Raw genomic sequence first — 22,787 nt, 5'->3', positions numbered from 1 at the left:
ACTCCACCACATTTGTTTGACAACTTAAATTACTAGTCACCTTTTTAGATTACAATTTTTCATCCTTTATGGGTTAAGGAAACCCTACTTTTTAGCAATGTTTTTAAACCTTTTTTCCCCCATGATAAACACAAGTGGACAAGCTAGCACTACAGTGAACCCTGAACATGCAGAGCAACAATAGTGATATGAACCCTTTGTCTAACTCAAGACAGTCACCAAGCTGAAAAAAGGCAACGTATTAGAGTGTTACTGTAATTACATTTCATATCTGAATGTGTTCTTTAAATTCACAACATCAGACCAGACATCCTCTCTGTCAAGCTGCATTCTTAATCATAGAACCTAATTTTCAGAGCCTTTAAGCCTAAAATCATTGGATGAAATCTTACTTGAAGCAGCTTTATGAAGATTTAGTAAAACTGATTCTCTTGGTCTTGACTTAAACTGGACTCAAGTGTTCACATTTTTGTCACCTAATCCTGTGGTGGCTACACTGTCAAGTTTTGTCAAATAAAACTGAACTACAATGGTTTTATTTGAGTAAAATGAGACCAAAAAGGCCAGGGTTTTAATCAAACTAAAACATTTACAAAAAATAAGGAAAGGAGGTTGATTAAATATGATTAAACTTAACATGGACACTGTTAATCTAGAAATAGCTGACAAAATGAACACTATTTGTGATTTTGGGTTATATAATTAAAATGTACTCAATTTAGTTTGTAGCAGGTCTGTGACATTTTGTGAAAAGAGACAATCTGGTCTTTGTTTGAAGCCTTTATTTATTTCAGTTAAAGCAAATGTTCAGCATTTTTTTTTGACAAAGACATGACTGATATTTCTGTCAGTAGCTCTGTATATCAATATACTGCAGCAATGACAGGAGTACAATTAAATCAAAAGGAAAAAAAAGTCTAATCCAATATTGGCATGATAGAACATTTAAAATTAGATGCAGATAAGTGTAAGATTATCGAAATACTTGAGAAAGATAAATCATCAAATTCTGGAAAAGCAATCATTCAACGTTATACAAAATAAAAAGAAAATTTGAAGAATACAATGTTTTATAACAAAAAAAGGATGAGTTTGAGAACAGATACAGTTCAGACACATATTTTGTACATATGTCAACTTCTACAACTCTGTCCCTTTTTGTGGAACTTAACAAGTCTCAAAGAAAAGTTTCAGGCCTTTTTAAAATCACCATTTCAATCTCAGAACATCCACTTTGACTCATCCATCAATATTTTGTTATTACATTTTAAGAAAATATCACCAATTTCTCTTTTGACAAAAATTGTAATCTAGTACAAGAAAAAAAAATCCAATGTCGACATAAGAAGCTTCAAATGACAAAGTGTAAAATTATTGAAATCTCCAAAAACTTAAGACAAACCATCATCCATCAAATGAAAAAATGAAGAAAAAAATGTGTTACATGTAAAAATGATTTTCAGATGAGTTGGACAACAGACACAGCAAACTAATAAGAAAAATAATTCCATTCTGTTTTTCAACATGATGTCAACTTGTCACAAGTTTTGTCTTTTCATGGAACATAACAAGTCTCAAATACAAGTTTCATGCTTTTTTATGATCAACATTTCATTAATTCAATCTCAGAACAACCTATCAGCTATGTAAAAACATTTAATTAGTACATGTAAGGAAAATATCCCCACTTTTTCTTTGGATAAACAAGGACAAGTCTAGACTAGAGTAAATTTGGTTAAAGTATCATTAATTAAATTCTCAAAAAAATAAAATAAAATAAAATAAATAAAATAAATAAATCTAATGGATTATGAAGATGAAAATGTTATTGTTACATGTGAAAATGATTCTCAAATGACTTGGACAGCTAAAAGGTGAACAAAAGAATAAAAAATAATTCCATTGTTTTCAACATATGTCAACAAGTTTTTCTCTTTTCATGGAACTCAACAAGTCTCGTACAAACGCAAGTTTCATGTATTTTCACAATCAACAACAACCTTATGACTCATCTTATCTACCCGTTATGTTACATTGATTCTCTCATAACCCCTAAAACAGTCAACAAAAGTTAAATTCTAGAGATATTTACTACTAAATATGTTGCTTGTTATGACGCTCTTAAAATGAGGTCTGCATTACAGAAAAAAGACTGTTTCTTATTTCAAATGAATTACATGAAATACACGTAGGACAATATGCCTTGTCTCAACATCTTGCTCTTTGAACTTTAAACAACTGTAAAAAGAAAATGCATCTTGTATAAAAAATGATGCATCTCAAATGAATATTTATATCTCATATATATTTTAGTATACAACTTAGAATGGTTTCATGTCATGTCTGACATATTTAAATAAAACTAAAAAGATGAAAACAAAAGTCAAATCATAGCTGACGTTCCTGTTTGTAGCTGAATGAAAATATGTACAAAAATATGTCTTACAAGCTACAGATACTCCTTTTATACCTTTTATACTGGATACTGATACTGCTTCTCTCAAAAAGATTGTTTTCCTTTAAATATTCACATAGATATTTTACGCATCCTTGTCATCTTGTGAAGTAAAAAAAAAAAATCAAACAACATAATTAACATAATTGACTATTCTGATCTGGCTCATACTTTTAGATGTTAAAATATCTATTGATCAAAATATAATTAGGTGCTGTTTCAGTCGTCGCCGTTGTTGCTCTCCTTTAATCAAATCAACAAGTTGTATCTCTTTTGAAAAGTTTAATTTATTTTGGGCTGCTGTTACTTTTAGGAGATCTCAGCTGTTTTCGGGTCCCTGCAGATTTTACATTTCATCCAGACTGTTAATAGCCTCTTCTTTAGTGTGTGTTCTCCACTCACTGGGAATTTCTCCTCTGCCGTGGAATTTTAATTCATAGTGGTCTTCAAGCTGCTGTTGAAACTGACACACAAACCATTTCCAATATATCAGCTTAGACTCATCAGGAGTAATCCTCCATGAAGCATACTTCCCTCCAGCCTTTGGATACTCTTTATAGGGAATATATTCCTCTGAACCATGATGAGGGCAGAAACTTTGATCACTTGCTACTAATGTTGTGCAGAAATCAATGACCAGTTCATCTGAGTTTCTTTTGTGCCATCCTTCAATCCCAGAGGGGCGGTGAAAAGGGACGTTGTGTTTATCAGGACTGTGATCAGCCAGTGTGTTGGTACAAACAGCTGCACAGAATGGACACTTCACCCAGCAGCAGTTACACAGGTGATCAATGAGGATTTGATCAGGCTGGTTCTTGAATTCCTTCATCTTATCCATTGGGAGGCTGCTCATCTCCTCCATGATGGATTCAAGGCCTTTCTCAATTTCTTTTTTGAGAAAGTCAAATTTGTTTATGTCGCTGAAGTTTTGACAACAGATGGTGAATTTTAATTCATTGTTCAGCAAACTGGAAAATTTCTTCAGCCAGTTGTGTATGTCTCCTCCCTGAGTTTTGATTTTGTCTGTTGCACCAAATAAAGCCCGACTCACAAGTCCTTTGATGTATTCAACATTCTTCTTGAGTATATTCTGTGCTTTGTCTCTTTGCACTGTGAAGATGTACTTCTGCACTTCATCTTTTATGAAAGCCTCAACTTGCTTCCTTGGGTTTCTGATGTAGGTGATAAAACCATCAAAGTCCTCTTTCTCAGCGAGTGACTTCAACACATGTTTCTCTAAGTTCAACCTGTTCCCACTGAATGCTGGGACGTTGCACTTCATCTCATCAGCGATGTCACTAGCTGTCTTGTTACAGACGGCCTCAACAGTGGAACTCTTCAGTTTTTCACAGATCAGTTCTCCAAACACAACAGCAGATGAGCTTCCTTTACAGAAGCTTCTGAAAATGTTGTAATATTGCTCTTTCTTGCTTTCTACATAAACATGTGCATCCGTGCCCTTTTTGAATTTCTTGTGGGACTCTGACAGCCAACTCCCTGCTATGTCAAATGTATACAGCACAAGATCGACTGTAAACTCCTTCTTCAGAGTATATTTCCTCGTTGATTCAAATTCTGTCACCTTTTCTTTTACTTTGTTGGCAACTTCTTGTAAGTAAGCTTGATTGTAGCCTTGTGTAGCTACAGGTTTCTTCTTAATTATGTTTAAGGTCTGTTGTTCAACATCGTCAATGAGGGATTTGATCAAGTCCTGTCCTTCATGTGGCAGATGTTCTTTTCGTTTTGTGGATGATAAAGAGCTTGATGACCCAATTACCAAAATTTTTTTAACAGCCCTAAAAAGGCTAAATCCTTGCTCTTTTGCGCTCTTGTCTTCTGTCTGATCATCTTGGGATCGTTGGCTTGTGTCACTGGACTCTTGGTGCTTGGTGAGGGTCACATAATCACTGTAATTTCCATCCTTTGACATGTTTTTGTATCTGCCTTCATGTTTGGATTCATTTATTTGAGTGCGTTCAATACCAAGCTCTTGAAGGATTGTATATTGATCCTCCTGATAGTTGATGTCCTTAATAGGTGTTGTGCCTGCAGTTAACTCACTCACCCAGCCTCTCCAAACTGAGTCGAACTGCTTTTTAAGTTCCTTTTCATCTTCTACCTTGTCTTTTAACTGATGAGCGAGATCTTTACTCTTTTGTAGCAGCTTGTTCTCAAACTCTGTCTTCTTATCATCAAGCTCTTTACAGGCCTTCTTCTGCTGGATAACTTCATCCAGTTTTCTTTGGACTCCTCTCACTTGTTCATCATGAAACTCTTTGATTTTGCTTTTAAATGTGCCTCGCCACTGAACCAACATTTCTTTATCGCTGTTATTATCAAAGTATGTTGTCATTGCTTTTTGGATTTTTTCATACGTTTTGCTCAATTCTCCAGAAAGGTAACTGAGCTTGATCTTGTCCAGGTTTCCATTTTCTATTTTGTTGTAAAGCTCGTTTTCAATGGTCAACATGTTGCTCCTCAGGGTCCAGGTCCAGTTCCCATACTGGACCTCAAGTTTTCTGTACACTGCGATTTCAAGTGTGTTTTTGAAACTGAAAACAAAGTTTTCCTTCAGCAGGGCATTCCACAGGTCATGAATTTTGCTTTTGAACTCTTCCAGGGTAATCCCTTCAGACTGTGAAGCTTTAGAGAGGATGAAGGTCTTCAGCTCTTGGATGCTCTCACTGTAACCTGGATTTGGAGGAGCCATCGGTGGACTTCCCTCCCACAGTTGGGCAAAGTACTTCACATCTTTTTGAACATCAAATGCAATGATGTCACTGAAGCACTCAGCATCACAACCCTCCTCTTTGGCTGCAAGTTGGGCCATCTGGTCCAGTTTCTCTTGCAGGCGTCTCTTTCCATCCATGTTCATCTCTGCAGCTGAAATATCTGTGACATTCTGGTGAACAAACACACAACTTGGAGAAAGTTTAACTTGCTTCATCCTCATGAAAGCCTGAACAACAATCTGCAGAACATCTTGCATGTCAGCTGGATTCTCTCCAAAGATGTTGATCAATGTCATGTTTCCCAGACCAACAACAAATGTTGCCAGTTCATTGTCGTGGTGAAGAGTGGTGTTACCTTCCAACTCAAGAGCACGCAGTCCTTCAGTGTCCACCACCAGAACGTAGTCGAACTTAAAGTCTTTCTTGATCTCCTCTGACACTCTGACCAGCTGCATGAAGGCACCCTTGGTGCACCTGCCAGCACTCACTGCAAACTGTAGCCCAAACATGGCATTCAGCATAGTTGATTTTCCACTGCTCTGTACGCCTAAAACTGACAAAACAAAAACTCTCTTGTTGTCCAGTTTCTTGATGACTTCATCTAAAAGACTAGAGATCCATGTTAAAGGCACATGAGCTACATCACCATCCATCAGCTCCATTGGGTGTCCTGATATCATCAGCTCTGCAGCCAGCTCAGGGTATTTAGACCAGTCAGTCTGTCCACTCATTGGTCGTTTCTTCAGAGATTTATGGGCTTCATAGATCTGTCCCATTTCTCTAAACATGTGCTCCAAGCCAAAATTTGCTGACTGTAGTTTTGTTGATATTTGATCAAGCTCATTTCTCTTCATTTTTAGCTCTTCAGATTTGTCATGTTTCTTCTTCAAAGCCAAGACCTCAGACCATTTGTCATCATAGCTTTGGAGAATTGAAGAGAGACCGTCTGTGCAGAGGGCATCCATTAAGATCTGAGTCCATTTCAGGAAATACTCTCTGTCTGTTGATTTCAAAGATGAGAGGCTTTCAATGAACAGCTTCATCAGCTCACTACAGGAAGCTTTGCATTGATCTTGTCGTATTTGCTTCAGTTCTTGTTCCTTTTCAGATTTCTCCCTCTCAATGTGTCCTGTGAGGCGATACAGTTCTTTGTTTGTTCTGCACCACTTGCTCCACAGTTGGCCTTGACATTGGAGAAATCTATCTTTAATCTTTAGACCATCCATCCCCTGAAACAACTTCACTATTCCCTCAGCAGCAGATTTCCCTTTTTGGCAGAGACTGTCATCTTCATCCACTCTGATTCCAGAGACCTCAGCCATGGTTTCAAGCTGGAAGGATGCATGTGGTCCAGACAAAATGTTTCTGATGATTCCTTTCAGTTCTTCAGAAACATCTGACTGGCTTCTGTCCTTCAGACCCATTTTGTATTTACCTTTTGTCAACTGAACTGCACCACTATCATTATCAGCAATGAGAATAATGAGAGGCTTTGGAGCCTTGAAAAGAGCTGAGATAACTGTTGCACTTTTGCCACCTTTTTCCAGAGTTGGAGCAAGAACAACATTGACTGAAGATTTTTCAGTCAGTATGTCACGCTGATTTCCATTCAACAGAGCATCACCATGAAGATTACAGAAGGCAATGCAGTCAGCGAAGGCATCATTGGGTTTTCCAGCGGGGCAGTGCCAGGCAATCTCTGCCACTCCATTCATCCAATGGCGAGACTTTGTGCTGCCTGGACAGTTTCTGTGGAAGAAGGTGTTGTGGCGATCGTTGATCAAAGTGTTCATCAGCTGAGATTTAGATTGAGACAGTGAACCCAGACGGAAAAATGACACCATGGGTGTCTTAGCATTGCAGATGGGCATACTCTTCATGGTGACAATGTTTGATTTATCTTTGGTTTGAGTTATCTTCCATGTTTTTCTTATTTGTCTGAAAGTCCACAGAGGACATTCAATGTCCAATATGACTGGGTCAGGAACAAGCAAAGGTACAGCGTACTGACATTGTGACAGCTTTGTAATCATGTTCTGCTTAAAAAAGCTGTCTGAGCAGTGAAATACCGCCATCTGAACGTCCATTGGATGCACATGAGACTGTTTTGATTGATCAGAGTCGACACTGGTGCCATAGAGAGCTTCTAAAACACTTTCTTCTGTATAAGGAATCTCTGGAACAGGCGTTGAATGGCTGACCTCAGAACTGTCTTGTCTTACTTGAATATATCTGGCTCTGTAGTCTAACATCATCAGTCTGTGAAGAAAAGTATGAACTAGATCTTTCTCACATGTCTCATGATCCTGTTTCACAGGTGGACCTATCTGAAGAAGATCTGCTGGTGAAAACTTCTGTTGATGTTTGTCTTGAAGGTGAAGTCTGCCGAGCAGTGGTTCAGTTTGTGCTTGATATTGTTTCATCCTGTTGGTCTCTTCAGAAATCTTCTCTGACTGCTGTAAATCAGTAATTAAAAATGTACTGTATGTAAAAATTATTTTGATATAGGATGGGATATAAAGTAAATAGTCCTAAAGATCTTTTTAATAAAGTCAAGAGTCTCTTACCTTGTCCTTGTTCCCACACAGATTCATATCTGAAGTACCTGTAGTAGAATAATTAACTTCATCATAAGAAGGTCAGAACAACGTGCTTTTGGATCATTGTTTCATTCTATCCTGTAACATTTTGACTTTTATAATTTAAATCAGTTTAGATTTTGACAGTTTCATGTTATTGTACTATTAAATAAGTCAACAAAATCTTACCTTTCGCTTCAGATGCAGATGGTACAGACTTGATTTCAGACTCTCCTGCTACTGGTGTGTTGTTGTCATTCTTCTCGCAGTGTTCAACATCAGCAGGTTTATCCACTGGGTCACACTGACAAACAAAATTATTTCATTTTATTTTTAAGATCTACAACACACAGCAGTACCACCAGAAATAAAATCAAATTTTCAACTCAGCCATGTGTCTAACCAGGAGATCCATGGAGTCAAACTCTGTCTAAGTCTAAACTAAAAACATAAACAGCTCCAATCTTCAGTTGAAGGTCTAACTTTGAAAAAATAAGTGGCATTGAACATAAATACTAATGGCAATTCTGAGGGGTGGCCGGGGCGAGCCCTGAAAACTCATTGGCCACCCCAGATCTGATAGGTAGTTGGTCAAGTTTGTCAACACAAGAAACAAGAGAAATGCTGTCAATCAATGATGACAGCTGATCAGCTGATTTAGGGCCAGTTTTACATCTTTAACTAACATTTTTACTTGCATCTGCTGCTGCTGCTGGTCCGGTCGGTAATGAAACAGGAGGACGTCACAGTGACAACTGCTGGATAAAAACGCTGAAGTCTGTAGATTGAGAGGTATGGTAATTTAATGTTTAGTTATGTCGCAGTTCCCTCTGAATGTGTAGGAAAACTTTATCTAGCAGTAAGTAGCAGCTAAAAGACGAACAACACTGCACTAGCTAGCTAAGCTAGCAGCTTAGCTACTACATTGCATTAGTTAGCTAAGCTAGCAGCTTAGCTAGTGAACTACACTGCACTAGCTAGTGAGCAAATTGCATTCAAATGCCACAAATGCTTGAGATGCAATATGTGTTAATTGTGTTATTAAAAGTCATCGAAGATGTCGGTAGTTACGTAAAAATAAACCTTTCTAGATACATAAATAGACATAATTAGGCACTTTCTTTTGGACATTTTAATGGAGTCAGAGCTGTTTTTTAAGGGCCTCCAGAGCCGCACGAACATCCTGTATTTTGCACACTGATTCTAACCCAATGTGACAATGATGCTGCTTGACGTTTGTAGTTATAGCTATTACTTCAAAGTGAATTGACTGACTGATTGATTGATTGATTGATTGATTGAATTACATTTCTTTGCTTTACTAATTTAGGCGCCATCTTGTGGTTAAATAAAAACACACCTGGCAGAGAACAAACCAAAAAAATCAAATTCCAGTATCTCCAACAAATTATATCTAAGCTAAATAATAACATAAATTAAGCATATAAAGAAAAACAAATATTTCTGTTTTTTCCTTACAAGCTTAGTTTTTCTTTTGCTTACAGATAAACTTTTTAATAAGGCCTATCTTTAAGCTTTGATTTGAAGTTTTTGGTTTGTTGCTGTGTTTTTATGTAGTCACAAAATGGCGCCTCAATTAGTAAAGCAAACACAGGTAACAATACAGGTGACACAGATGATGAGCTGATGACTGATTAATGTTATTCTATAGGATGAGTTAAGAGCGTTGAATTTTGCTTTCCTAATCTAACTTGTGAAGAGATGAGGACGTTAATCCACTCCAAGGAAATGGCTCTTAGTAATTATGTTCAGGATAGGGTACAAATTTTCTGATTAAAAATAGACATGTTTAAATAACCAGAGACTCCTGAGGACTGTAATAGGTGGAAATGGAATAAAAAAAATTACTTTTTAAAAAAATATTTTTTTACCAGCATAGACACCTTTATTTGACAGCTACGAGACAGGAAATCATGGGAGAGAGAGGGGATGTGACATGCAGCAAAGGCTGCGTACGTGGTATTTAACTTCGTATGCCATGGCCACCCCACACTAGCTTTGTGTCCCATCTTGGCAAGACAGTACCCCAGTAAAAAATGTCCTGGATATGCCACTGGTGAGTACTGAGGTTGAAAAGATCTCACCTTTACCTTGGTTTTAGCTGCACTCTCCTCCTCCTCCAGCTCCTCTCCTGCAGGGTAATATAACAACAAGCAGATCACAGGATTGAAGTTGTCAGTGAACTATTCCAGCTGAAGAGGATTTATTTGCAAAAATGATGTGTGTGTTCAAAAAGTTCACTGTTCAACACAATGCATCTCCTCTAAACCAAGTAGAGAGGAGGGTTTTTTTTATATTAAAGCAACATTATGTAGAAATTGGCATTTTCTGCAATTAGGCACCCCCCACAGTTTCTGAGTGTAACACCACTGTCATAAATACAAATTCCAGGTCTGTAACAAATTGTCAGATATAATGTAGGTGCCAACTACAAATAAAACTCATTACATCATAACAATGTTGTGTGTTGAAAACTTGTTTCTTGAAGTAAACATGTATGTATCACTGTAATCCTTCCCTCTCACTGACGTTACATAGTGCAGAAACAAGTGATGGGGGCAGAGTGGCTGAGACAGAGACACCATTCAACTTAATGCAAGACACTGTACCATCAACATGATGTTGAAGCTGTTATTATAAGATAAAACATTTACATCATGTTGCTTTAATCATACAAAGATTTCAGAAATGCAAGACAACAATAGTAGGAAATTAAGTAATTCTTACTTTGAATGGTAGCTGTTGAAACTGTCTGAGATGTTTGACTTGTGTCCTTCACTGCTGCACTCTCCTCAATGGACCTCTCACTCGTGTTTCTGCTGCTTTCACTGTTGATCTCTTTACCTTCATCAGCCTCTTCTGTTGAAGGGTCAAAGACAACACATATCAGAGATTAGATTAGTTCCTGTATTTCTTCAAACCTGTGTGAAGCTTGAGCTGAATAGATTGTAAATGAAAAATAATGTTACTTTTAAAATGTATATTAATATACAACCCCCAAAGTCATTAAAATCTCACCTTTATCACTGGTTACAGATGGCATCATCGACCTTTCAGTGTTTTCAGAGCTCCCCTTGAACCATTGAGATTATCACAAAACAATGAAAGCCAGGAAATATGATATACACAAACTACTGTAAATGCAAGCAGGTTTGTCATTGATTGAGAAGTAATTTCTTCTGCGAAAGTGTTTCCAACTGCACCAGGAGGTTCAGCGAGTCACAATCTGTCCTCATTTAGTCTAAAACTGAACAGAGTCACTATCTTCAGTTTAGTCTACAGTTTTGATTGAGATAATGTGTGTAATGTGCAATAGGTAATGAGGTAAAATCGAATAAATAAGTAATGTTAAAAATAGAAATGCTATGACAATGACTACTGAGGTTAAAAAGAGCTCACCTTCACCTCTGTTGTAGCTGCTCTCTCTTCCAGCTCGTCTCCTGCAGGGTAATGTAACAACAAGCAGATTGTAGAAACATAAAAACAATAAAACAATGTTGTTGTCAGTGAACTATTACACCTGAAGAAGATTTATTTGCAAAAATGGTGTGTGTGTTCAAAAAGTTCATTGTTCAACAAGACGCATATCCTCTATACCAAATAGAGATGAGGTGTTTTAATATTAAAGCAACATTATGTAGAAATTGGCAATTTTTGTAATTTGGCACCCCCGCAGTTTCTGTATTTCTCTGTCCCTGAACGTGGTGGACCCACAGGGCAGCGGCTCCATGTACTTTGTTCAGGCTGTGCCTGGCTGATACCCATGGGTCAATGCAAGGACACCAGACGCTCTCCAACGAGCTCCCCTCCCCTTTGACATTTCAGTTACTTACAGGTACAATAACTGACTTTTGGCCTCATGGGGGCAGCAGAAACATGTTGGGAACACTGCATTTATATATTCTAAGTTCATATTGTGAACTTGTTAGCAAACTCTGCATATTTATACATTCAGTAGTTAGAAAACATTAACATTTAATGAGACTCATGTTCCAGCTACCTGAAAAAAGTCCATTATTCAAACTGGTTTTGGTCTGTGTTTGTTTGGTCTCCACCAACGCTAGAGGAAATATCTGTACATTTTATCTTGATAAAGCAATGTAGGTGTTATCTAAGAATGCCAACATTAAAATCTCACCTGTTTGATTTTGCTGAAACACTGATGAATCTATGCTTTCTTCTTCATGGGATTTGTGGTCCAGATGTTCTATCTGTTCTTTATTTTCATCACACATTGGTCCACTGTAGCAGTGTGGATCATTTTCAGAGACCATGACATCTATTTTGTCCAACAGAGCTATGATCTCTTTTTCATCCATCATACTTCTTGTACATGTGTGATATCTTTTTTCAGCAAACCTGCTGTTGGATTTCAGGTCTGTCAGCGCACTTTCATATTTTTCATCTGACTCATGAGTCACAACTGTCATTAAATAAGCGAGTGAGCCTTTCCCAAAAGCTTTTTCTAACCACTGCACTCCTGAGCTGTAATGGCTGTTATGCAGACCATTTGGTAACAGTAAGAGAAAGGCATGAATTCCCTCATTTAATGGGAATTGGTCAGTGTTTTGTAGGCCAAGCATGTTAATGACAGAGATGAGCCTACCACATAAATCATACAGTTTGGTGGAAAACTGTTCCACATTTGCCTGCTCATCATGATCAAGTAAGATGTTTTTAGATCCAATCTCAATACAATTTGTGTCACCAATTAACACAAGTGTGAGTTCAGGCAGCACTGAAACAAATAAAACATCAATATGTTAAACTGCAGAAATCATTTAAAAACAACAGTATCACAGTTATACAGAGTTTGCAGAAAAACAATGACACAATCAAAGGTAATAAACAAATCTCACATTCTCAAAATGAGTTGAATAAATTACATTTAAGTTTGTTACCTTTCTCATTGGATGCAGATGATCCTGCTTTGATTTCAGACCCTCCACCTGTGTCATTATTGTTCTCTGACTGCTGGTCTTCATCAGGTTCATTCACTGAATCACACTGAGAAAATGGATAATTTTATTGATCAACTCGTCACATCAGACCCACTGAGATGAAGATGTGTTTTGAAATCTTACATTTACCTTGGTTTCATCTTCACTCTCCTGTAACTCCTCCACTGCAGAGTCATGTTGGAATATCAGAATAAACATGATGAGCATAAAGAACATCATCATTGTTAAACTCCTTGTCTTAAGTTTATTTTAATTTGTTTTTAAACTTTTAAATTACCCTTTATATTTGTCTCAGGTGGTGTTACAGAGTTGACATCCGACTCTTCAGCCCTTCCAGCTGGTGTCTTGTCTTGGTTCTCCTCCTCCATCTTATCTGTTCTTCATACTTTATAAAGAATAAGGGCAAAGGCAGTTAGAGAAATACTGTGATAAACTATGACTGCAAGATTGAATAACTATTAAAGCTGAATGGGCAAAGTATGTAACCAAGAGAATATGAGTCTAATATCCTTTCTGTAGATATTGTAGATATTGCAATATGAAATATTTACCAAATTGTATTTCAAGACTCAAAAAAATTATTGTCCAATAATGGGGCAAATAAGGCAATAATTAAACTTAATTTCAATTAATCCATTTTAGAAAATATAACACTTTTTAAAAAATAAATAAAGCAGATTAATGTAGCTCTATGACGCCACTGAACATGTTTCCTTCACACTCCACAGTAGCTTTAAAACATGATGGAGGCAGATGACTAAAGGCTGCTGGACTACTGAATGGAAAAGTCCCACTGCAGACACTGTTTCTTCCTGTTAACACTCTGTGTCACACTGAGAATGGGCTGTGGTTAATAGTTGGACGTTATGCCATCACTACCAGACGCTGTCGTTTCAGCATGATTAACATCATTAGCATGGATAGCAATAGTGTGGTGGGGTATACTCCCCTAGTACAGAGCAAGGTGTAGTGCTGGTGAATGCAGCCTGGACTCAACTCCTCCCCCAACAAATTCTCTAATCAGGGCCAAGCTGAAACACCTGTGACAGTTATTCTGCCTCTGCTCCCTGCTCTGTCTCTGCTGTGGCTGTCCATGTGAGGAATCCCTGTGTGGGTATTTTTAGGATAGGTTATCTGAGTGGAGGCGGGCTTGACTGCAGTTGCATAACCCTTGTGAAGTGTCAATAAATCTCCTTGCACTCAACTCCCTGCCTTGTTGTCCGCTTCTGGGTCCTACCAAAACTACGCATTGTAACATTAGGGCAAATATTGGTAGGCCTATGTGCAATTAATTTTAATAATTCATCTTAAAAGTTCTAATTAATTAAACGCTTGACAGCCTTAATAAAAAATACACACAGAACATATAAGAACAATAGTACATAAAAGATACAATATTACATCTGTCTGTTTCTGATGCAGTAAAAAGTGAAATGCTGTTTACCACCAGTTGGGAGATTTGAAAGATCAAATTAAATGAATATTAAACTTATTTCAAATTTGAATTTTGGTCTTACATTTGGGAAATTATTTCCACAGTTCTTAAACTTTCTACATAAAGTATGGTAAAGTAAAGGTAACCCATTTCAAATATGATTATTAATCTGATAATAAATCTATCTGTTATACATCCGTAACAATGCTGAATAACTCACCTTTGTGCTTTAATAGTTCTGCCTGGTCTCAGTAGATGTGCTGCCTTGTTACAAATCCTTCAAAATAACCAGAGATCACAAGCTGTTGGTATGCCCCTCCGAACTGTCCAGTCTGCACTGCAAAATAACCATCTCCATTTATATACCAGTGATGACAAAGAGTGAAAGTAGTTCAGCTCCAACTCGTGATTACCCCGAAACCTGAAACTGATACCATTGAATTAACCATTAACAAGACACATAATGTTCAGTGCTCTTTCAAATCTGTACTCTAATCTGATTTTAAAAAAAAGAAAGAAAGAAAGAAATATATAGCTATACATATATTCTACAGTAAAAAGTAGAATGTGATTTACTAACCGGAGATTAGTTAAACAAGATTGACCAATGGCTATATGATGAAATAAATATTAAATAAACTGTAAATATTAAAATGCTATAAGCTGGTTTAGCTCAGTGAGTCCTGAGGTTTTTTCTTTGCAGATGTGGTACACCTCAAAAATATAGGGACCATTTTTGGTGTTTATTTAATTTAACAAGCTGAAAAGTAATTTCCTTTAATTTCTTGGGTCTAATATTTTGCCTAATAATATGGGGAACCATCTTATTATTTTATTTTTCATGTGTGGAAAATGCCAGCAGCATATAGGTGGAACATGGGACACAGGAACTATGGTGCCCCAGGTTGTTTCGGGGGGAAACTTTTGCCCAAACCCCAGATGCAATCTGGATGACGAACGAATAACGTGTGTCTTCATTGCTGCTGGTCTTTATCTGTATTTTACAGAAATCTCTTTTGTTACTTCGGTACCAATCCTGGGACCCGTAACAAATTGTGGGGGCTCGTCCGGGATCTCTCTCCATCCAACACACCAAGGGGAGCAGATCCAGTGATAACAGAACCACAGAGCCAAGGTGAGGGGCGTGGCTACAGTCCTGACGACAGCTGGTGGGTGTCCACGAGGGGAGATCAGAGCCTGAGGACGGTCTTCATTCTCCCAAGGGAACCGTACTGCTGCGGCATCAGATCAACGCACGCCATGTCCACAGCACGTAAAGAGCTTGTGTGGGGCATCAAAAAGAACTTGTTCAAGCTTACTGGTATTGAAGCATATGAGCTGGCAAAGGAGATTGCAACTGATAATGAAGATGCAGCCAACCTGCAGTCCACAGATGAAGAAGGCTGTGTGGACTATATCCTTGATTATATGCAATCTGATAAGTTACTTAGCTCTGAAGATGAAGGTATGAGTCAGTTGTTAATATTGAATGACCTTGTATGCAGTCTCGTTAATGATCCTGGTGCAGTTGTCAACACAAATGGGGTAGCACAGGAACACAAAACACTCATAACCCTGCCAACCAGTGTAGTGAATCAAACCACGCTAACACATGGTAATGATGATGCATTGAATACTAGAGATAGTATTTCTATTCCGGTTGCTGCTGCTGCCATCGATGTCACACAACAGTACACAAACACAGACATGACAAATGTAGACCATCTCCAAATAATGCATGAAGAGCTGGGCAAGAAGCTGCAATATTACAAAGAGAAGACAAAACATTCGGACAGTAGGCACCACAGCCCTGGTGAGCCAACATCAGATCAACTTCCACGCCACACACCACCTATTGGTGGTCCAGAGAAAATGGTTACCTTAAAGGACCTCTCATATCTCCAGCGAAGGGAATTTAAAGTGCATGGGGGGCAGATAGGGGACCACAACTCTGATATCACGTACAACACTATTTACAAACAGATAGAAGAAGGAGTCAGGGAGGGCTTCACGGAGACAGAGATTATTCGAGGTGTGCTGAGGATTGTTAAGCCAGGTGCCTTTAAGGACATGCTCTCTCATAAAGATGAAATAACGATTGGTGAACTCAAGGGCTTCCTGCGGTCCCATCTTGGTGAGAAAGCCAGTACAGAACTGTTCCAAGAATTAATGTGTGCGAAACAGAACGACCAAGAACCCCCTCAGCAATTCCTCTATCGCATGATTGGACTGAAACAGAAGATCCTCTTCCAGTCAAAACAAGTCAACACAGACATCCGCTATGACCCCAAAACCGTCCAGGAGATTTTCCTCCACACCATCTACCAGGGTCTGGGATCCAAACACACAGACATCAGACAGCAGCTGAGGCCTCTCCTCTCTAACAGCCAGGTCACTGATGAGGAAGTGGTCAGCAAGGTCATGAAAATAACCAGTGATGAAAATGAACACCAGAGGAGGCTAGGCTATCTCCCACGACAGAAAACAACACACACACATAGTGTCCAAGCGGAAGGTGGAGAACAAGTTATAAATAAGAAAGAAAATCAGACAATTCAACAGCTCAGCGCTCAAGTGGAGACTTTAACGAACATGGTTGCTGCCTTGATGGACCAGCATCAAGCAGCCACGCATGCCATCCACCCAAAGACACAAGCACAACCCCCTCCCACATCTATTCCAAGCCAAGTAAGTCCTCCCACAGCAGGCCAACTCCTCACAAGGAAGGGTAAATCACTCACCTGTACTAACTGTTCACAACAAGGCTTAGAGAACTGTAACCACTGTTTTGCGTGTGGAGATCCAGGACATCGGGCCATTGGCTGTTTAAAAAGAACTAGATTGCAGGGAAACGGGAGTCGGTCTCTGATGAGGGGCAACCAGAGGCCGTTCAACAGTTCCAGTCCCTCCCAGTAAGAACCACACAAAAGCAGCGACTCTCAAAGCAACAGAAATGTCACAAAAGAGAGTCTGACCCATGTTCTCAAAAGACACTAAAAATGCCTGAAAATACAACTCGCACAGCACAATTGATTGGAAAAAAGAGTCTGCTCAAATGCTTTATCAGTGGTTATGCATCCACAGCATTATTTGACACCGGCTCACAAGTGAGTATCATCGACAGGTCCTGGAAAGAGACATTCATCCCCCACTTCCAAGTACGACCATTGGAAGAGCTCCTTGATCCAGGGGAGAGCCTTGACCTCTATGCTGCCAATGGGGAACCACTCCCATACGATGGATGGGTGGAGCTGATGGTCAATCTCACAGGAAATGATAACCCAAACCTTGAAATACAGGTCCCCTTCCTTGTCAGCCAGGTCCCGTTCCCACAGCCATTACTGGGTTCTAATATTCTCCGAGAGATGATGAACGGGCAAGCATCCTCTGAAACCGCACCTGTCATGCTTGTAAGTCTCCTCCAAAAAGCACTTGGTGTAGAAGTAGAACAAGCGGAAGCAATGGTCAACTTGATTCAAGCCCATAAAACATCAACACACAGTATGGCAACGATCAGAGTGGGAAGAGAGAATGAAAGTATCCCCCCTGGAAAGACAATACATGTGCGATGCAGAGTACCACCCAGCTTTGACATGTCCGACCCTGTTGTCCTATATGAACCCTCAGAAAACAGCACAACCTTAGAACAGCTCAGTGTGGGGGAAGGGCTCTTGGAGCTCAGTAAGAACAGGTGGCCGCTTGTCCACGTGCCCATTTCTAACCACACTAGGCATGAAATTATCCTCCCCAAGAGAACCTCATTGGGCTCCATCCAGCATATAACCAAAATCATTGAGATAAAAAAGACAGAAACACATCATGCTGAGACACCACAGACAACAGTTAGAGCTGACGTCAACAATGTTACCACCCCTAAAACATCCTCAACCGAGTCCTGGAAACCACCGGCTGACCTTAGTCATCTCACTCCAGAACAACAAAAGATAGTTGAGAAAATGCTGTCTGAGGAGTCCGCAGCATTTGCCCGTGATGGTAATGACATTGGATGTATCCCCTCTCTTCAAATGCCAATCAGACTCAGAGATGACATCCCTGTTCAAAAGGCTTATGCTTCTATTCCAAAGCCGCTGTACAAGGAAGTAAAAGAGTACATTCAGGAGTTGCTACTGAAAGGATGGATTGTAAAGTCCCAGTCACCATATGCTGCACCTATTGTTTGTGTGAGGAAGAAAGATGGGTCACTACGCCTTTGTATCGACTACCGATTACTCAACAAAAAGACTGTGCCAGACAAACATCCCCTGCCCCGCATACAGGACTTGCTTGACTCGCTTGGGGGCTACAGCTGGTTTTCCATCCTTGACCAGGGTAAAGCGTACCACCAAGGCTTCATTGCTGAAGGTTCCAGGCACGTGACAGCTTTTACAACCCCTTGGGGCCTATATGAATGGATTAGAATGCCCTTTGGGTTGTCAAATGCACCAGCCGCCTTCCAAAGAAGCATGGAGGAAATGCTTGATACACTGAGGGATGAGTGTTGCATTCCTTATTTAGATGATGTTCTCTGCTTCTCCAGATCTTTTGAAGAGCATGTCGAAGTCCTACGTCGGGTCCTTCAAGCCTTACAGCACCACGGGGTAAGGTTGAGACCAGAGAAATGCGAGTTTTTTCGCAAAGAGGTGAGATATGTTGGTCGGCTTGTGTCTGCAGATGGAGTGAGGGTGGACCCGAAGGACGCCGAGGCAGTACAGGCTTTGAAGGAGAGAACTCCACAGACAGTAGGAGATGTAAGAAGACTGCTGGGTTTCCTCAGCTATTACCGAGCGTATGTACAAGATTTCTCACGCATAGCACGACCGCTGTACAAGCTCCTTGAGGTAGGACCCAGCCCGCCACAGCCAAAACCTGCGAACAGACAAGCAAAGGGGCCCCAACTGCCTTCACGCACCTCAGTGGAGTGGAACAGCGAACATCAACAGATCCTTGAGCGCCTCATAAACATTCTAACTAACCCACCAGTGTTGGGGTATCCAGACTTTGAACGTCCCTTCATACTCCACACTGATGCCTCCCAACAGGGCCTCGGAGCGGTCCTTTACCAAAATCAGGACGGAAGGATGAGGGTGATCGGCTATGGTTCCCGCACGCTAACACCGGCAGAACAGAGTTACCATCTTCATAGTGGAAAGCTGGAATTCTTGGCCTTGAAGTGGGCAGTGTGTGACAAATTCAGGGACTACCTGTTTTATGCTCCACATTTTGTTGTCTACACTGATAACAACCCACTGACCTATGTAATGAGCACAGCCAAGCTTAATGCCGTAGGACATCGCTGGGTGGGGCAGCTGGCTGACTTCCACTTCGAGCTAAGATACAAACCAGGCAAACTGAATGTCGACGCAGACACCCTTTCTCGTTGTCCCCTTGACATAAACACCTACATGAGTGAGTGCTCAGAAAGATGGTCAGAGGAGGCAGTGTGTGCCACCTGGGAAGGAAGCAGAACTGCCCAGCAGGGTGAAGTAGCATGGGTGGCAGCCCTGAACATCGCAACCCAACAGCAAACCCACACAGAACCTTTCCCTGTAATTAACCACACTGAACTTGCAAGTGAGCAGAGAAAAGATCCGGTCATTGGGAAAATCTTGGATTTAAAGGAAAATAACACAGAACTGACTGAGGAGAAACGTAAGACATTGGACAAAGACACCAGGAAACTGTCAAGAGAGTGGAGCAGGCTTGTTATCGAAGATGGACTTCTGTATAGGAAGCCCCTTGGTCGCAAGCAGCTAGTCTTGCCAGCCACCTATAAGCAGACAGCTCTCACCTACCTGCACAACAAAATGGGACATGTGGGTGTAGAAAGAGTTCTGAGCCTTGCACGAGAACGATTTTACTGGCCTTTCATGAAGAGGGATATCGAAGAGTACATCACCAGAAAGTGCCATTGCATAAAGCAGAAAAAGCCAGTTTCACATGACAGAGCACCAATGGGGAGTCTGACATCAAGTTCCCCCCTTGAGCTTGTCTGTATTGATTTTCTTCACCTTGAGACCAGCCGTGGTGGGTACGAGTATATTCTGGTTGTAGTCGATCACTTCACCAGGTTTGCTCAAGCTTACCCCACCAGAAACAAAGCAGGAAAAACTGCTGCTGACAAGATTTTTAATGACTTTGTTCACCGCTTCGGATACCCGGCCAAACTCCATCACGATCAGGGCCGTGAGTTTGAGAACGAGTTGTTTAGAGCTCTCAGGCAGTACTCTGGTGTGAACCATTCAAGGACTTCCCCTTACCATCCCCAAGGCAATCCAGCGGAGAGGTTCAACCGGACCCTGTTGCAAATGCTAAGAACACTTGGAGAGAAAGAGAGAGAAAGTTGGAAAGATCACCTGTCTCATGTCATACACGCTTACAATTGTACTAAGCATGAGTCAACGGGTTACTCGCCATACTATCTGCTTTATGGTCGTCACCCACGACTCCCTGTCGACCTCCTCTTCGGGTTGGTTGCCGAGGAAGGAACAACCACAGCAAGAGGATACGCAGAGAAATGGGCAGAGAAAATGATCGAAGCGTACAGAATCGCAAGCACTAACAGCCAACAGTCAAGTGCCAAAGGCAAACATTATTATGACAAAAGAAACAAAGGTGTGACTCTTCAGCCAGGAGACAGAGTCCTTGTCAGGAACGTTGCTGAAAGAGGAGGCCCTTGTAAACTAAAGCCCTTCTGGGAAAAGATTATATACATTGTCAGAGAGCAGATTGGAGATAACCCAGTCTATAAGGTGAGCCCTGAGACTGGCAGTCGTCCCACCCGCACTCTCCATCGAAACTTGTTGCTCCAAGTAAATGACTTACCTATTGAGCCACCAGAACCAAATGCGGCTGTAAAGTCGCAAAAGAGAGATTTAAGGTCGACAAAACCAAGCAGAGCAACTGAACAGACACAGAACGTTGAGTCAGGTGAATCAGATGAAGAGGAGGATCAACCACGATATTGGCTGCGGATACCAAGGGAAACCCCAAGAGTTGATAATCCTGCACCATACCAAAGAGTCAACTGTGAGACACGAAATAATTCTGAGTGGACAGGAGCCTGCTTTGGAGAAACAACCTCTGTTGAACCTGCACCTGAGGGAGAAGGTGTTAATATGGAAGAGCTGGAGAGACTAAGTGAAAGTACACCAGGCCCTGACGAACCCCAGCTTTATGATGAGCAGGACCTGTCTCAGGCTAATGACTCACTCAAAGACACCCAAGAGACTCAGCTTGACACCCAGCCCACATTGAGAAGGTCTACCAGAGACAGACACCCTGGCCAGATGTTGACTTACACCTCTCTTGGTCAACCGACCTACCAGCCACGTTTCATGGTGGGTGCCATAGGAACTCAGCCGCCTGTTTACACTCACCAGTATCCCCAGTCCTTCTTTCACTCATTCCAGCCCATGCCCATTATCCATCCCACATACCAGCCCATAGCTTATCCTTTGCATTGCTACTGAGTGCTTACACGACAGTGTGTATGGTTAGCTGGTAACATGCTTTAGAATTTTGGGTGTCCCACAGAAATTTGTTTGATGTCTGGTTTATTATTGAGAGTGGGCACAGCTAAGTGGGGTATTTAAGTTTAATTGTTAAGTGTCGGGAGCCACTTTTGTTAGTGGGGGAGTGTGTGGTACACCTCAAAAATATAGGGACCATTTTTGGTGTTTATTTAATTTAACAAGCTGAAAAGTAATTTCCTTTAATTTCTTGGGTCTAATATTTTGCCTAATAATATGGGGAACCATCTTATTATTTTATTTTTCATGTGTGGAAAATGCCAGCAGCATATAGGTGGAACATGGGACACAGGAACTATGGTGCCCCAGGTTGTTTCGGGGGGAAACTTTTGCCCAAACCCCAGATGCAATCTGGATGACGAACGAATAACGTGTGTCTTCATTGCTGCTGGTCTTTATCTGTATTTTACAGAAATCTCTTTTGTTACTTCGGTACCAATCCTGGGACCCGTAACACAGATTGCATGTTGCATCAGAGCTAGAGTACAGTAAATAATTCATTTTATCAGCATTCAGCTAAAAAAAGTCATTCTGATAATCAGAAATTTGCTGAATATTAGATCTGATGACAGACTAGGCCAATAGGTCCACCTATAGTATACAGTATGTATAACCCTAACCCTTGCATTTAAATATATGTAGGCTATTAATTACTCTTACTTGAACTTTTGATGCTCAAGTACCGTTATTGCCAAAAAATGTCCAGAAATTTACCAAAGTAATATTTTGTACACTGAATTGACGTCCATATTTTCTGGCTTGCAACCAGAGGTGATATGGCCCTTTGCCTTGTCATTTTTTCTCCAAATGCTGCTGCATGTTTTAAATGTTTTATTCACGTTTTCACTCTTACTTGTATATACCTCTATTATTTGTTTATTTTACTGTGTACTTATAAGGGTAACAAATAAGATTGTTACGGCCGCCGCCGCATCTCAGTCTCTCTTGGGGTTGGTGTAGTCTTATGTCTGTCAAGCAGGTTGCTCCCTCCCACTCCGCGGCCAGAGGTTCCTGATTGGTAAGGACCCAGAATCCATCCACCAGTCAGACGGCGCCAGCTGAGGAGGAGGCTAAA

The 22,787-nt window shown here is 40.4% G+C and overlaps 2 protein-coding genes across 2 annotated transcripts in view; both read right to left on the bottom strand.

Moving 5' to 3' along the window:
* Positions 1-2,209: 2,209 nt before the first annotated feature.
* The window catches only part of LOC311268335 (interferon-induced very large GTPase 1-like), a 31,938-nt gene continuing 11,360 nt past the window's right edge, over positions 2,210-22,787 (bottom strand). The window contains exon 2 of the mRNA XM_084371930.1: positions 2,210-7,792. Coding sequence (XP_084228056.1) covers positions 2,802-7,610 — 4,809 coding nt within the window. The 5' untranslated portion in view covers positions 7,611-7,792 and the 3' untranslated portion in view covers positions 2,210-2,801. The remainder of the gene's footprint in view (positions 7,793-22,787) is intronic.
* On the bottom strand, positions 7,740-13,116 carry LOC311268466 (uncharacterized protein; the record flags this gene model as incomplete). The annotated part of the gene is made up of 10 exons (XM_084372141.1): positions 7,740-7,792; positions 7,956-8,070; positions 9,872-9,918; positions 10,515-10,646; positions 10,806-10,860; positions 11,187-11,227; positions 11,926-12,525; positions 12,689-12,794; positions 12,878-12,912; positions 13,026-13,116. The coding sequence occupies 10 exons, from the start codon at positions 13,114-13,116 to the stop codon at positions 7,740-7,742; spliced, it is 1,275 nt and encodes a 424-aa protein (XP_084228267.1).

Source organism: Pagrus pagrus, assembly GCF_965226575.1.
Source record: "Pagrus pagrus genome assembly, chromosome: 13".
Classification (NCBI taxonomy): Eukaryota; Metazoa; Chordata; class Actinopteri; order Spariformes; family Sparidae; genus Pagrus; species Pagrus pagrus.
The sequence above is the reverse complement of the archived record's forward strand: the minus strand, read 5'-3'. Positions and strand labels throughout refer to the sequence as shown.